This window comes from Choloepus didactylus, chromosome 9 (assembly GCF_015220235.1).
Source record: "Choloepus didactylus isolate mChoDid1 chromosome 9, mChoDid1.pri, whole genome shotgun sequence".
Classification (NCBI taxonomy): Eukaryota; Metazoa; Chordata; class Mammalia; order Pilosa; family Megalonychidae; genus Choloepus; species Choloepus didactylus.
Window position 1 is genome coordinate 73,243,394 of NC_051315.1, and position 14,771 is coordinate 73,258,164.

At 38.1% G+C, this 14,771-nt stretch overlaps 1 protein-coding gene and 1 long non-coding RNA gene across 2 annotated transcripts in view; one reads left to right on the forward strand and one right to left on the reverse strand.

Moving 5' to 3' along the window:
• Positions 1-12,840, reverse strand: part of LOC119544146 — a 53,731-nt gene extending 40,891 nt beyond the window's left edge. The window contains exons 1-2 of the long non-coding RNA XR_005218775.1: positions 12,358-12,840; positions 7,769-7,878 (exon numbers count right to left, since the gene is read on the reverse strand). This is a non-coding gene — a long non-coding RNA (uncharacterized LOC119544146). The remainder of the gene's footprint in view (positions 1-7,768; positions 7,879-12,357) is intronic.
• Positions 12,502-14,771, forward strand: part of NUP35 (nucleoporin 35) — a 43,720-nt gene continuing 41,450 nt past the window's right edge. The window contains exon 1 of the mRNA XM_037849309.1: positions 12,502-12,598. Coding sequence (XP_037705237.1) covers positions 12,559-12,598 — 40 coding nt within the window. The 5' untranslated portion in view covers positions 12,502-12,558. The remainder of the gene's footprint in view (positions 12,599-14,771) is intronic.

Below are 14,771 nucleotides of genomic sequence, written 5' to 3' on the forward strand. Positions count from 1 at the left end.
TGAGCACATCTGTTCCTTTGAGAAAAAGGCTTTCTCATGCTGTCATGAGCAAAGACCAGAAGTGATAAATCCAAATTATGTTTTGAGATGCTTCTAGCCTGAAAAGATTCCATCACATGGAATGCTGTGAACTCTTTACTGTCTCTTGAGAAGCAGCAAAAATGTGGTCAGCCCACAGTGAGCTGTGTGAAGTAGATCAAGGCAGACAGAATCTTAAATGTAAGATTAATATATAATGTTGTCTCTGTGGTCAGTATTGCTGAGGGTTTGCTGGGTCAAGCTTCTCCATTTACATGAAAGCACTCATTTAAATATACTTTCTGTTGCTGGATGCTGTTTAGTTTTCGGCTACTAAATGTTGTGACATAAAACCCTGAATAGAACTTGTTCATAATGGATAGTATATTAGTTATGTCTGTAGTTTGTATGCTTAGTTGTTGCCCGTAGCAATCTGGTTATGGTGCAAATACGTATCTTCTATATCATTTACAGAAGTGCTTTAAGGATCACTTTTGTTTTAATCTCAAATGATACTAGTGTGCAGATCCTAAACTTGATCAACGAATGTAATCCAATATTTTAAAATAGTGATAGTATGTAAGGCAATGATAGGTCATATATAGAGTATGTTTATTACTTCCCATTGAGATAAGTCACTCTGTCAAACCTAGTTATTTTTAAAAAGGAAATTTATCATTGTATTCCTCTATCTCACAGATTATGAATTTAAAAAAATATATAGGACTGTTTTGAGGGAGAGAAAAAATATTTCAAGATTTTGCTTCTATTTATTTTTAAATAGGTTTTTAAGCCATTTTTTAAAGGGAAGGGAAATGAAAATATTTGTTTTAAACATTGAAAAAAAATAATATACAGCCTTCTCAGCAACCTATTTATTTGAGCTTAATATTTTTAAAAGGTTTCCTCATTTATTTTATGTTTTAATACAGGCATATGATTACAAATTATTTGAATTGAAAACCCAAGAAGTATTTCAATTTTTAGAAAACCCAAGACATATTTTTCTTAGATACTTTGGGCAAAATTTAGACCAATAACTCAAAGACAATAATTTCAGAGGACACAGAATATTATATTTAAAATCCTTATTGTAATTTCACTTTTTCTTCCATTCTTTCTTATTGAAACTTGATTGAAATGTATGAATATAGCATTTGAAAATTTTTGTGTGTGTGACCTGGAAAAACTAATTTGCTTCTGACATAATTTCAGTGGTGGGAAGGAAACATTCTAAACTTGGCAACATGATTATGAGTGACTCAGCTTGTTCAAATGTATATAATAGGCATCCCTCAAATGTAATTTCACCAAGTATTCTTAAATGTAGCAAGTATAAATCAGAACATTGTCTTATAACCTTGCCTCATGAGTTAACTCAATGAATTAATACCTTTAAAAGCAGAATTAATACCCTTAACTATACCTTGAATGTTTTAAAGGTTTATATTGTTAAAATACATAAAATTGCAATTACAGTCAACTAACTTATGGTTTGTTTCCATGGGTATACTTTAAAAAATAACTTATAGTTAAACTTTTCTATTCAGGTAAAGTTTTGACTTATTATTTTGTGTACATATTTATAATAAATGCTGTGTTGTTTCTAGATGCTGACTTTATTAAAAACAATAAATTTATTATTTCCCTGTTAATATCATTATTTTTGTGGCTATTTATTTTAAAAGACTTTAACATTTATTGGCTGTCAAATTCTGGATTAAAAATCTTTGGACAAGACCCAGCATAAATTCTTTTAAGTCTATGGAGATATGTTGCTCCAACTACCTCAAGAAATGAAAGCAAGATCTTATAATTGGCATAACTGTGGATAAATTGGCCATGAAGTTCAATGGAACAATCAAGTTTTTAATTGAAGAGAAAATACTGAGTTAGATTAAACCACTGAATATTGTAATTGACTACATTGAGATTATTTGAATAGTCTAGTATACTCCCCTCCCTCACACTCACATCTTTATTTCTCTGACCTCATTGCCAGCTGTTTCCCCTCTCACTCTCAGCTTTCAACTACATTAGCTTCTTGGCTTTTCCTTGAAAAGGCATAATCAAGATCCTCTTCACTTGCTGTTTCCTCTACCTGCAACTCTCTTCCCCATAGACATTTGATCTTTGCTCAAATGTTTCCTTCTTAGTCAAGCCTTCCCTGATGATCCTATTTAAAATTGTCCCCACCCCTAACACTTCTACCTCTCTTTCCTGTTTTATTTTCTACATAGCCATAATTATCATCAACATTCTATATATTTTACTTATTTAGTTTATTGTTTTCCCCATCAAAAATTAGTCTCCTCATGAGGGTAGTGATTTTTGCCATGTTGTTTAAAGCAGTGTGTGGCTCATAGTAGGCATTTAAAAAGGACTTATCAGAAAGAAGGATGGGAGGAAGGAAGGGAAAAAAAATTGATGTAAGCTTTTATGAGAGCTTAATAATACCCACCACAAACCACAGTTCAAGCTCCGGCAAATGACTCAGTGTGCATCTGTCAACAGTGCATGATGGTGACAGTTTGGAAAGATAAGGTTACAACAGGATCCACACAGGACCCTAAGCAGCTGCAAATATGAGTACCCTTCTCCTCTAAAGTCCTCTACTAAAATAATTTAGAAATTAAAAAGCTGTTCAAATAACCAGTAACAGTATTCAGTATATAGCATTTAGCTTTCATTCAGGATATGAAAGAACAATGGTCTAAAGGCTTTATTGCCTTTTGGCTCCAAATCTACTCCTCATTGCCTGCTCTGAAGAAAGGGACATGGAGTTCTTTTAATATTTTTTCTTTGCCAGCTGGCATGATATTCTATGAGCTTTATCAGTTGAGGGCCCTGGTTTACAGAGACCTTTCGGAAAGAACAGCCTTTATTGGCAGGCTCCTGGAGTGCAGGGGCTTCTCTGGGGCCAGGCTCCTCTTGTACTTGAAGCTTCTCCACTTCCTGGCTCCTGGAGAGCAGAAGGGTTCCTCAGTACATGGCTCCTGGGGGCAGAGTGTCAGCAGTACCCAGTGGCCAGTGGCTTCCCACATCAACCCTTCTAGTGAGAACCCTACACCCTCACCCCCGGGTCAACACCTTTGCCTAGTATACTAGAGAGTGGATTTCTAACATGTTCTGCCGGTCAATGCTACAGCGATTTTCTGCCATTTATTCTGCAGTTAGCCACAGCTGCACTTGCTGCAACAAGATCTGGATCTCAACCCTGGGGGTCTCTTCCTTGATTCTATCTCAGCCCTCAGGGTGCTGACTACTCCTTTTATCTACTATTTCTATATTCTATTGAGTTCTCTTTACTTCTTTCTAGCCAATCCCTTGCTACTCAAATCTCTGTTATAGTTAATAAATCTTTTTTTTTTTTTTTTTTTGGGGACTGGGGTAATTTCCTTTTTTTTTTTTATCTTCATTTTATTGAGATATATTCACATACAATGCAGTCATACAAAACAAATCGTACTTTCGATTGTTTACAGTACCATTACATAGTTGTACATTCATCACCTAAATCAATCCCTGACACCTTCATTAGCACACACACAAAAATAACAAGAATAATAATTAGAGTGAAAAAGAGCAATTGAAGTAAAAAAGAACACTGGGTACTTTTGTCTGTTTGTTTCCTTCCCCTATTTTTCTACTCATCCATCCATAAACTAGACAAAGTGGAGTGTGGTCCTTATGGCTTTCCCAATCCCATTGTCACCCCTCATAAGCTACATTTTTATACAATTGTCTTCGAGATTCATGGGTTCTGGGTTGTAGTTTGATAGTTTCAGGTATCCACCACCAGCTACCCCAGTTCTTTGGAACCTAAAAAGGGTTGTCTAAAGTGTGCGTAAGAGTGCCCACCAGAGTGACCTCTCGGCTCCTTTTGGAATCTCTCTGCCACTGAAGCTTATTTCATTTCCTTTCACATCCCCCTTTTGGTCAAGAAGATGTTCTCCGTCCCATGATGCCAGGTCTACATTCCTCCCCGGGAGTCTTATTCCACGTTGCCAGGGAGATTCACTCCCCTGGGTGTCTGATCCCACGTAGGGGGAGGGCAGTGATTTCACCTTTCAAGTTAGCTTAGCCAGAGAGAGAGGGCCACATCTGAGCAACAAAGAGGCATTCGGGAGGAGGCTCTTAGGCACAACCATAGGGAGGCCTAGCCTCTCCTTTGCAGCAACCGTCTTCCCAAGGGTAAAACCTATGGTAGAGGGCTCAACCCATCAAACCACCAGTCCCCTATGTCTGCAGTCATGTTAGCAACCATGGAGGTGGGGTAGGCGAATACCCCTGCATTCTCCACAAGTTAATAAATCTTTATATTAAACTTTCCTTATTCAAATAATCATGTGGTTTATTGCTCCTGAATGGACCCAGACCAATACACTCTATAATTTACAACCAATTTTTTTATTCGATTTTATTGATATGTTCACATACCATACAGTTATCCAAAGTGTACAATCAGTTGTTCACAGTATTTCATATAGTTGTGCATTCATTACCCCAATCTATTTTTTGAACATTTTCCTTGTACCATAAAAAGGAAAAATAAGAATTAAAAAAAAAAAAGTAAAAAAGAACACCCAAATCATCCCCCCCATCCCACCCTATTTTTCATTAGTTTTTGTCCCCATTTTTCTACTCATCCATTCATACATCCATGACTAAATGGGGTATGATCCACAAGGCTTTCATAATCACATTGTCACCCCTCGTAAGCTACATTGCTATACAATCATCTTCAAGAGTCAAGGCTACTGGGTTGCAGTTTGATAGTTTCAGGTATTTACTTCTAGCTGTTCCAATGCATTAAAAGCTAAAAAGGGTTATCTATATAGCACATAAGAATGCCTACCAGAGTGACCTCTCGACTCCATTTGGAATCTCTCAGCCACCGAAACTATTTTGTTTCATTTTGCGTCTCCCTTTTGGTCAAGAAGAGGTTCTCAATCCCACAATGTCGGGTCCAGATTCATCCCTGGGAGTCATACCCCATGTTGCCAGGGAGATTTACATCCTGGGAGTCAGATCCCATGTAGGGGGAAGGGCAGTAAGTTCACCTGTGAGTTGGGTTAGCTAGAGAGAGAGGGCCACATCTGAGCAACAAAGAGGTACTCAGGGTAATACTCTTAGGCATAATTAAAAGCAGGTTTAGCCTCTCCATTGCAGTGGAGCTTCATAAGGGCAGGTCCTGTAATAGAGGGCTCGGCACATCAAACCTCCAGTCCTCAATGTCTGTGAGAACATCAGCAATAATCCAGGTGAGGAAGCCCACCTCTGCATTTTCCCCCAGCTCCTCAGAGGGGGGCCCTGCATATATATTTTTATTCTCTGCAGAAATTACTTTGGGATGTGTCGCTATTTCACACTAACCTATGCAAACCTACCAGGTCTCACTTTCTATTAAAGTACAACCAAGTATTTTAATAATTATCCTTATGGAAGTATTTCTGACAGTAGGCCAAGCTATGTTACAGTGATGTGGATTATAATAATAAAAGCTTAAATGTCAATTAATATTGTAATAGAGTTTAAATCTATCAATATAGTGTTCAATGTAAGAATTTATATGCAATGACCTGATTTTGTGGATGCTTATTATCTACAAAGTGATTAATTCTTGAAAGATAAAAGAAAAAGCAGTTTGCTTTTGCTCTTATGTTCTTCATCCAATGTCTCCACTTGTACAACAGTCTAGCAGTAAAGGAAATCTTCTGTCCCATCGCTTACATTCTTCACATTCCCACTCCCCTCTTTTCACAACTGAGTTCTACAAAATTTATGAATTTATTTAATAAAAACTCTACTGCTAATGCAGCTTCACAAACTATAAGGGGTAAATGAAAACAAATATTGTCTCAGTACTGAAGGCTTTTTTTTTTTTTAAATTAAATTCAGTTTTATTAAGATATATCCACATACCATACAGTCATCCATGGTGTACCGTCAGCTGTTCACGGTACCATCAAAGAGTTGTACATTCATCACCCCAATCTATTTTTTTTTTTTTGGAGTTTTTTTTTTTTATTAACTTCAGTTTTATTGAAATACATTCACACACCATACAGTTATCCATGGTATACAATCCACTGTCCACAGTATGATAACATAGTTATGCGTTCATCACCACAATCTATCTCTGAACATTTTCCTTACATCAGAAAGAACCAGAACAAGAATAAAAAATAAAAGTGAAAAAAGAACACCCACATCATCCCCCCATCCCACCCCATCTGTCCTTTAGTTTTTATCCCCATTCCTCCACTCATCCATACATTAGATAAAGGGGGTGTGATCCACTAGGTCTTCACAATCACACTGTCACCCCTTGTAATCTACATTATTATATAATTGTCTTCAGGAGTCCAGACTGCTGGGTTGGAGTTTGGTAGTTTCAGGTATTTACTTCTAGCTATTCCAATACATTAAAACCTAAGAGGTGTTATCTATATAGTGCATAAGAATGTTCACCACAGTGACCTCTCGATTCCATTTGAAATCTCTCAGCCACTGAAACTATTTCGTCTCATTTTGCATCCCCCTTTCGGTCAAAAAGATACTTTCAGTCCCACGATGCCGGGTCCACACTCATCCCCAGGAGTCATATTCTGCATTGCCAGGGAGATTTACAACCCTGGGAGTGGGGTCCCACATAGAGGGGAGGGCAGTGAGTTCACCTGTGAAGACTTGTTTTTATACAGCTTTTTAACTGGAAATGTGATGTTTTTCTGAATAAGAGCCTAAGCTCTGAATTCAGTTTGTCTTTATTTAAAATTCTACTCCACAATTTACTTGGGCAATTACCTTCTCTAAACCTCTGTATACAGTTGTTTTAAAGATTAAACGAGAAAAAGTCTATTAATTCTTTAGTGCAGCCTGGAATGTAGTTCTCTGTAAGTATTAGTTATTATTGTTATTATAATGGTTCAAGTATAGTAGTTAAGCTGATGGGCTCATCTGATCAACTTGCTACCCTCAGAAGTGACTGAAAAGATACATAAATGCATATATAGATCCTCAAGAACACAAGAAAACAGGAAACAATGTCATCACTGGAGTAGAAAATGTTGAGCAATTTCTGACAGATGGTATGCGGGATTAGATAGATAAAGGGAAGCACAGGTCAAATAACGTATAATTAGGACTCTATGGAGGAGGAATCATTCCAGGCTTGCTCTAAGCTCAGTGAACATGGATGGATACTGGCAGGGAGTAGGTGGGGGGACTAGGCCTGGGGCAATTATCACAGTGATACACGGAGATGTTTTGGCCAACTTTTTTCCACTCATGCTAAGGAACAAGAAGCAAAGGTCTGGAACCTTTGGATGATTCAGCTAGTGAGGCAGATAGCTACAGAGCAATGGGGAGTACCTGCCCCCATCCCCACAAAAAAAGACAAGCTTCCAAAATGCCCTTACGGCAATTAGAGTAATTCAAATGGTGAAATTCTGTGGCAATAATAGACAAATAGATCAGTGGCACATAGGGGAGTATAGAATAGACCTACGAAAATGTGATTATGACTTCTCTTAGCAGTGATAGTTGCACTAAAGCAAATCAAAGTTTTATGCTTTCTCAGGTGTCTCATCACATTTCTTCAAGTCTCATATCGCACTTGCAATTAAATCCTATTTTTTTTTTTTTTTTTTTTTTTTTTTTTTTTTTGCACCACACCAGAACCTGGAGAAAGCTATATCCACCAGATGGGAGGTGTGACCTGACAGGGAGGAAGCAGGGAAATATTTACCTGAACTTCACTCTCCTCCCAATCTCCAATCTAAGTCAGTGGAGCTCATGTAGTCTTCAGAGATAGGTCTCTTGTGGCGCAAGCAGAACAGAGAAACATGGACAGTAGATCTGCAAAGGCCAAGAGCAAATATCCAGCACACTCAATATCGAAAATCATTGTGGATTCTTATTCCATCACCACCATATTTATTTTTATTCTTGGTTTCATAAAAATCTGTGAACTTTTAAAGAATGCTATGTATATCCTTAACCAAAGGGTTGAACAGAGCAAGTCCACATATCATTAGAAGCAGCTCCCTTGGTTGAATTCTGTTAATCATTAAAGCTCCTTTTCATATGGTAGGTTAATCAGCCATTTAAACAATGGTTGGTCAATCCTTTAAGTAAATTATTTCTTTTTTTAAAAAAAATACTTTATTTATCAAAGAAAAAAACATTTCCAAAGAAAATAAAGCAAAGCAAGGGGAAAAACAAATATCCTGAAATAACTTTATTCCTTCTAATATACTCCTATACCAAAAGAAAGTTAACGAACCATAGTCATACCTCAGCATCCCCATATCATTAAGATCACCCTAAATATCTTGTCTGTTCTTATTAGATTATCGTTCCCCCTTCCCTAGCTGCTGTCTATCTCTAGGTCCCCTATATTTTCTACAATATAAGGCACTTATTTTACATTTTTCACAGAGTTCACATTAGTGGTAACATACAATATCTCTCCTTTTGTGTCTGTCTTATTTCATATGGTTTACAAGGTTAGTGCGATTTTTTTACATGCTTTTCTCCATCCAGCAGCTTGGTAATTCTATCCATGAAAGAATTAGTTCTTTATCTGTTGTGACTTCATATACCAAAGCTACCTCTGGTCAATCACATTATTATAAGTCCTCACAAATATTAAGTTTGATAACCTGTTCATAAACTTTTCTCAGGATTGGCATAAAGCTTGTCATGTATAATTTTCAGCATTTTTCTTTTCCTGTTTTTGAAAACTGGTATAACATTGGCTTATCTTCAGTTTTATGACCCTCTCACAGCATGTCTCAAAAATGTCTGATCTTGGTTAGGGAATATCATTATCAATTTTTCATGGTGATTCAACACATGACAAGAATTGAACTCATTTCACTTTGAGGGGCTCCACAGCAAACTCTTTATTATTATTATTGTAATTAAACAAATATTTATTGATCATCTACAATGTGTCAGACACTGTTCTAGGCTCTGAGGATACAAAGTTCCATGCCCTCATGGAACTTGCATTCTAAGTAATCCAGTTACATAATAATCAGACATTATCTACATTGATTTCTCAGCCTTCCGCTGTTTAAAAGGGCTGAGGCATGGAGCACTCCATTATGTGAGGAGAGGTGAATTGAACACCCTACATGTATAGTAAATGTGTTTTTTAAAGTGAATTTCAAAAGACCTGTATTCTTTAAAAATATTAGTCAATCCTGATACTTAGAGTAATAAGTGGGGATATTTTTTTCTATTCTGTGAAGTTATGGAGCCCATTGAGAAGACTGAATCTGGAAGATAGGTAAGCTGTTAACTGTCCTCACAGGCATGTTGAGAGAATGAACAATTGAATGTTTATAAACTTTTGTGTTTCTTGATTGAAAGATGTTGCAATTATTATTACAATAGGATTAAGTTACAATGATTGAAGTCACAGTGTTAGCACCTAGCTTAATCATAGGCACCCAATTTTTAAAAATTGAAGTAAATTTCCATATGAGGAATAGCCAGGAATGAAGTTTTCTAGCAAAAAGAGTTGATATTCTTGGAATAGTTTAAGTACTTATGTGGATCTCAAGACCATTTTTTCCCCTGAAACTACTAATATTTGCCACAATTATTTTCTTTACAGAGAAAATAAGACTTCATAAAAACTTGACTGAAGAAGTAAAATACCTTTTCAGTGGAGTTAAGAAAATAGGACATCACTGGAATTCAATTTGGTGGTCTTTTGCCTTTCAGCAGGGATTAACAGCTATGGACCTTGCTCACAAATATCATAAGCTGACTAAATGCCACAAGTATGCAGCTCCTTGGCACTGCAAATTTGAACTAGCTGAGGCTCACTTCCAGTCAGACCAATGATTGGTTAACCTTTATATGAAAATATGCTTTATAAAACTGGAAATGCTATACTAATATCTGCTTACCCTGAATTGTTCAGAAAAAGTCTTTTAGTCATTCTATCCTTCAGGCTGGGAGAGTGGAGTGGTCCACACGCATGAAAGGGTGAGTTTGCCCCAGAGGTCAAGGGTGGGCCTTCCACCTCGATGTTCAGGAAAGGTGTTGCCACCTCAGGCCTCAAAGAGGGTGGAGCACATTCCCAGGGGACTGGGGAGAGTCTGGCTGCCACCCCACTGCTCTGAAGGGGTTTTGCGTGTGCCTTGGAGACAGAAGAAAATCCAGGTGCTGCCCCAAATGTTTGAGGAGGGTGGGGCCGAGAAGGTGGTCTCCCCAACGTGTGGATATGTTGGAGCGTTCACCCCGGAGTTTGGAGAGAAAAGTGCTGCCACAAAGGCCCTTAGGAAGGGTTAGACTCCCGCTCTCTCAAGCCCCAAGGATAGAATGCCGTTCTATTAATGACTCTCAGAATTGGAAATCAAATGGAGTTTGTCCTGTGGGTTTAGGAATTGTTTTGGTCCCTTAAACCCTGTTTTCCTTTCAGTTTCTCCTTATGGCAATGGGAATGTTTACCCTATGACTGTCCCTCCTTTGTATATTGGAAGCAGATAACTTATTCTAAGTTTCACAGGTACTGAGCCAGAGGGGGATTATGCCTTAGGACCAACCATGCCTGTAACTGATTTTGATGGGAGCTTGTACTTAACTCTTGTTACTGAAATGATTTAAGTTTCTGTGATATTGCGATAAGATGAATGTATTTTGTATATGGAAAGATCATGTTTTTCTGGAGTCCAGGGGGTGGAATGTACTGGCTTGTATATATTATGTCCCCCAGAAAAAGTCATGTTCTTTGACAGAATCTTGTGGGGGCAGACATATTAGTGGGGATTAAGTTGGAACGTTTGGATTAGGTTGTTTCCATGGAAATGCACCCACCCAACTGTGGGTGATAACTCTGGATAATTTCCATGGAGGTGTGGCCCCGCCCATTCAGCATGGGCCTTGATTAGTTTACTGGAGCACTATGTAAGCTCAGACAGAAGGAGCAAGCTTGCTACAGCCAAGAGGGACACTTTGAAGAATGCACAGGAGCTGAGAGAGGAACTGCAATTTACAGAGATATTTTGGAGAAGGTCTTTGAAAGCAGACTTATGCTCCAGAGAAGCTAAGAGAGGACAAACACCCGAAGAGCAACTGAGAGTGACATTTTGGAGAGAAGCTGAAGCCTAGAGAGGAACATCCTGGAAGAAAGACTTTCTGAAACCAGAACTCCAGAGCACATGTCAGCCATGTGCCTTTTCAGCTAACAGAGGTTTTCTGGACACCACTGGCCATCCTCCAGTTAAGGTACCCGATTGCTGATGTGCTACCTTGGACACTTTATGGCCTTAAGACTGTAACTGTGTAACCAGATAACCCCCCTTTATAAAAGCCAATCCATCTCTGGTGTTTTACATTCTAGCAGCATTAGCAAACTAGAACATGGCTGTATCATAATTTACATAGAAATTCCTTTATTGTGGAAGCTTCATGTTTTTCCCATATCCAGCATGCATTTGGATATGGAAAGAGGATAAAGCCGTGTCTGTAACATTTCCAGGTTAGAATGAAATGGGTCCAGGTATGGAAAAGTCAGTGAAGGAGTAAAAAGTAATAAGAATAAATAGGATAGCACAGCATTACCACCAACAAGAAAAACACTTTTCAAGGTGGAACATTGTCAAAGCTGTTGAGTACCGCAGATGTCAAGAAGAAAGACCTAATTTGCCAACAAGGAATAAAATAGTTGGAGTCAGCACATCATTTTTATAAAGTTAGTAAGTGAGTAAAACATATTTTTAGACATACACTTGTGTATATAAACGTGTGAGTGTATGTGTGTATATGTGAATACACTCTGAAGAAAAGGAGTGAAGTGGGGGGAAGGTGGAGAGAACAGCAGGGCATAGAATTGGCAGGGAAAAAAGGGGTTCCAGGGTGTGGTAGGGTCATGGTATTTATTACTATCGCTTCCATTACTTATGTACTTAGATATATGTCCGTTACCTACATTCTTCTGTATGTATTAATATATAATAAAACTGCCTGTGAGTTACGTTTTAATGTGCTTACATGATTAAAAAAAAAAAAAAAAACAAACCCAAAAGGGCATAGAGATGGCAGAAAATATGCTTTGAAAATGGAGCCTCACGCATTATGCATTAATCGACAACAGAAATAGGCACAAACTATTTCATCATTCATCAAGATAACTTTTCCAAGTGTTACCTGAAAACTCTAACAGGTTACAGGGCACTGGGTAAACTCACGCTAATTATGACGCTGAAAAAAAAAAAACAAAACACTAAAAAATTGTGCTTCTATGAAACTCATGCACCGGTAAATAAAGGTGCTCATAACGTCAGCAAAACCTCAGAACCAGTTTCCACGCTAGCTTACCATAGGTCCTGTGAAATGTTGAGTCTGCGCAAAGACATTGCCCGATTCTAAAATGGCAGTTCGGGTTCCAACAACTTAAATGTTTTGGCGCATGTCCGGAAGTTACGCCACCCCATAAGGTAGCGCGCCCCAACCATGGGGAGAGTTTCCGCCATTTTTGAAAATCGTGAAGGTCCTGAGATAAGTGTAGTTGCTGCTGCGATGGCAGCCTTTGCCGTGGAATCCCAAGCGCCCGCACTTGGTGAGTGAAAAAGTGCTTTTTTTCGCTGGCACTGCGATCCACGCGTCAGGCTTGAAAGCGGGCAAACAAGACTGTAAGGCAGTGGTCGTGAGGCTTGGGTCCGCTGTCCTCAGTCGCGGACGGGGAGGGAGCCCCTTGGTTGCCTTGCGTTCCTAGTCGGCCCCCTGCCGGAGACTGCGACACCCCGTAGCTGTTAAAGTGGCTCTGGGAAGCTGCAAGCTCTGGAGAGGGTGGAGAAACGGCTGTCGGATGGTGACTGGGCTGGATTTTGTCCTCCCACACGCCGACAGCGCGGGATTGGCCCATTTGTGAATTTCAACTCGCACCCGAGAGGCGTCGTGGGTTCTTGGATGCCCGGAAGTGTCGGTGGGGTGGAAGTGACCCGCATACAAGTGGGTGGGCGGTGCGGTGGAGTCTAAGGTTGCTATTGACCGCTCTTCTAATTCCTGTTTTCATTCCCTCCCTATCTGTTTAATTTGAGGATTCTCCCGGGGTTTGCAAAAAGTAGTCTGTTGTTAATGGAAGTTTGAGTCATGGACGTTTAATCAATCAGGTGATGGTAATCACTGAGATACTGACCTTTATAGCAAGCCTAGCATTCCCACGTCTTCTCCCGCCTTTATCTTGGGAAAGTTTTGACTCAGTATTGTAGGTCATTTCCTCTAATCAGTCATGATATGAATTTTCGAATTGATATTCATTATTTATTGGGGAGATTTGAAATGTGTCGTCTGAAAAAAGTCTACCAAATTAGCAGGATTCGGTTCCGTTTTTTGTCTGCTGAGTTTTGACATGTGAGAACTGTCAGGAATTTTAGAACAGGAAAACAGGAAATTTTAGTCTAATATAGTAGACTTAAAAATTAGATTATAACTTTCTGAGTTTGGAAAAGAGCAAGCAGGATATGTATTGTGTAGAATGAGTTTTTAGATTAAAGGGCGTGTAATACTTGCCATAACTTTTATGCAAAATACTTTTCTTTTGATAATGGAGTTACTAAACTATTTTAGTATTAGTCTCATTAAAAATAAATTGCATAACGTCAATAATGCAGATACTCTGCTACATGTAGACTATACGGATGTTGGTCTTGGTATTTACTTTTCCTATATTTTGGAGATCAGAAAACCATGTATTTCCAGTTCAGATTTTTTTATTTGTTCAACAAATACATTTTGGAGTGCATAGTTGCGGGTGTTAGAAAAGTTAACAAAACCTTGGCTAGAAATCTGACATAGCTGATTTTAATTCTTCGAGTCCAAATATTGCAGATATTTGAGGGGATAATAAACATTTTTCCAGAATCTAATGGTATATTAAAAGTAAGGATTTACTTCAACAAACTGTGCTGAGTAACACAGTACTTTGACCTGGGAGCAAAGACAGAAATGGAATTTAAGAAATACAGGATCCTTAGAGATTGGATAAGCTCTTTAAGGGGAATTCAGCCTTTGAGGGGTGGTTAGTGACAGATCCAGGATTTGCCCTCCTGACTCTAGTGTTTTCTAGTGTATCATATATACCCATATATATCAGCATTTTTCTTAATTCTTAAAATATTTGCCCATAATTTTTTTTTTTCAGGCAATGGAAGAGTGATGGTAATCGGTGATGCTACATAAAACTTTGCATTTATTACTTTGGTTTTCTAAATATCTGTTCAGAATCCTTTAACAAGCCTCTTTAAAAAAATTAGCTAAGTGTCACCCGAATAGAGCTTTTACTTTCCCTTTTGGTTTGCTTTTAGTATATGTTCTTTGGAAGTAGGTAATAGTAACAGAGTAACTAACACTTAGAAATAATTGCAATGTAATTACAGTTCTTCGCACTTTATTTCAGTATTTGCTTTATCCTTTTCTTGAATTACCTGCCGTTTTCCTCTTATACATATGCATTGTAAATATCTAGGCCTACTATAATGGGAGAGGAGAGAATAAATAATTGATAGCTTTTGGATAGCAAGAAGCAAATTTTTGAGGCTGTGGGAAAGTTAAATGAAAGTTTATCAAAGCCTGTGACTAACATACAAAACATTTGATCTTTCTGAGTGCTATGAATCACATCTAGGCCTATCACATATTTAAAAATTAAATTTTCATAAGCAAAAATTGTAAATTTTACATTTATACATTAATCACTATTATAGGCTGTTAATAATAACAGTAATGTATTT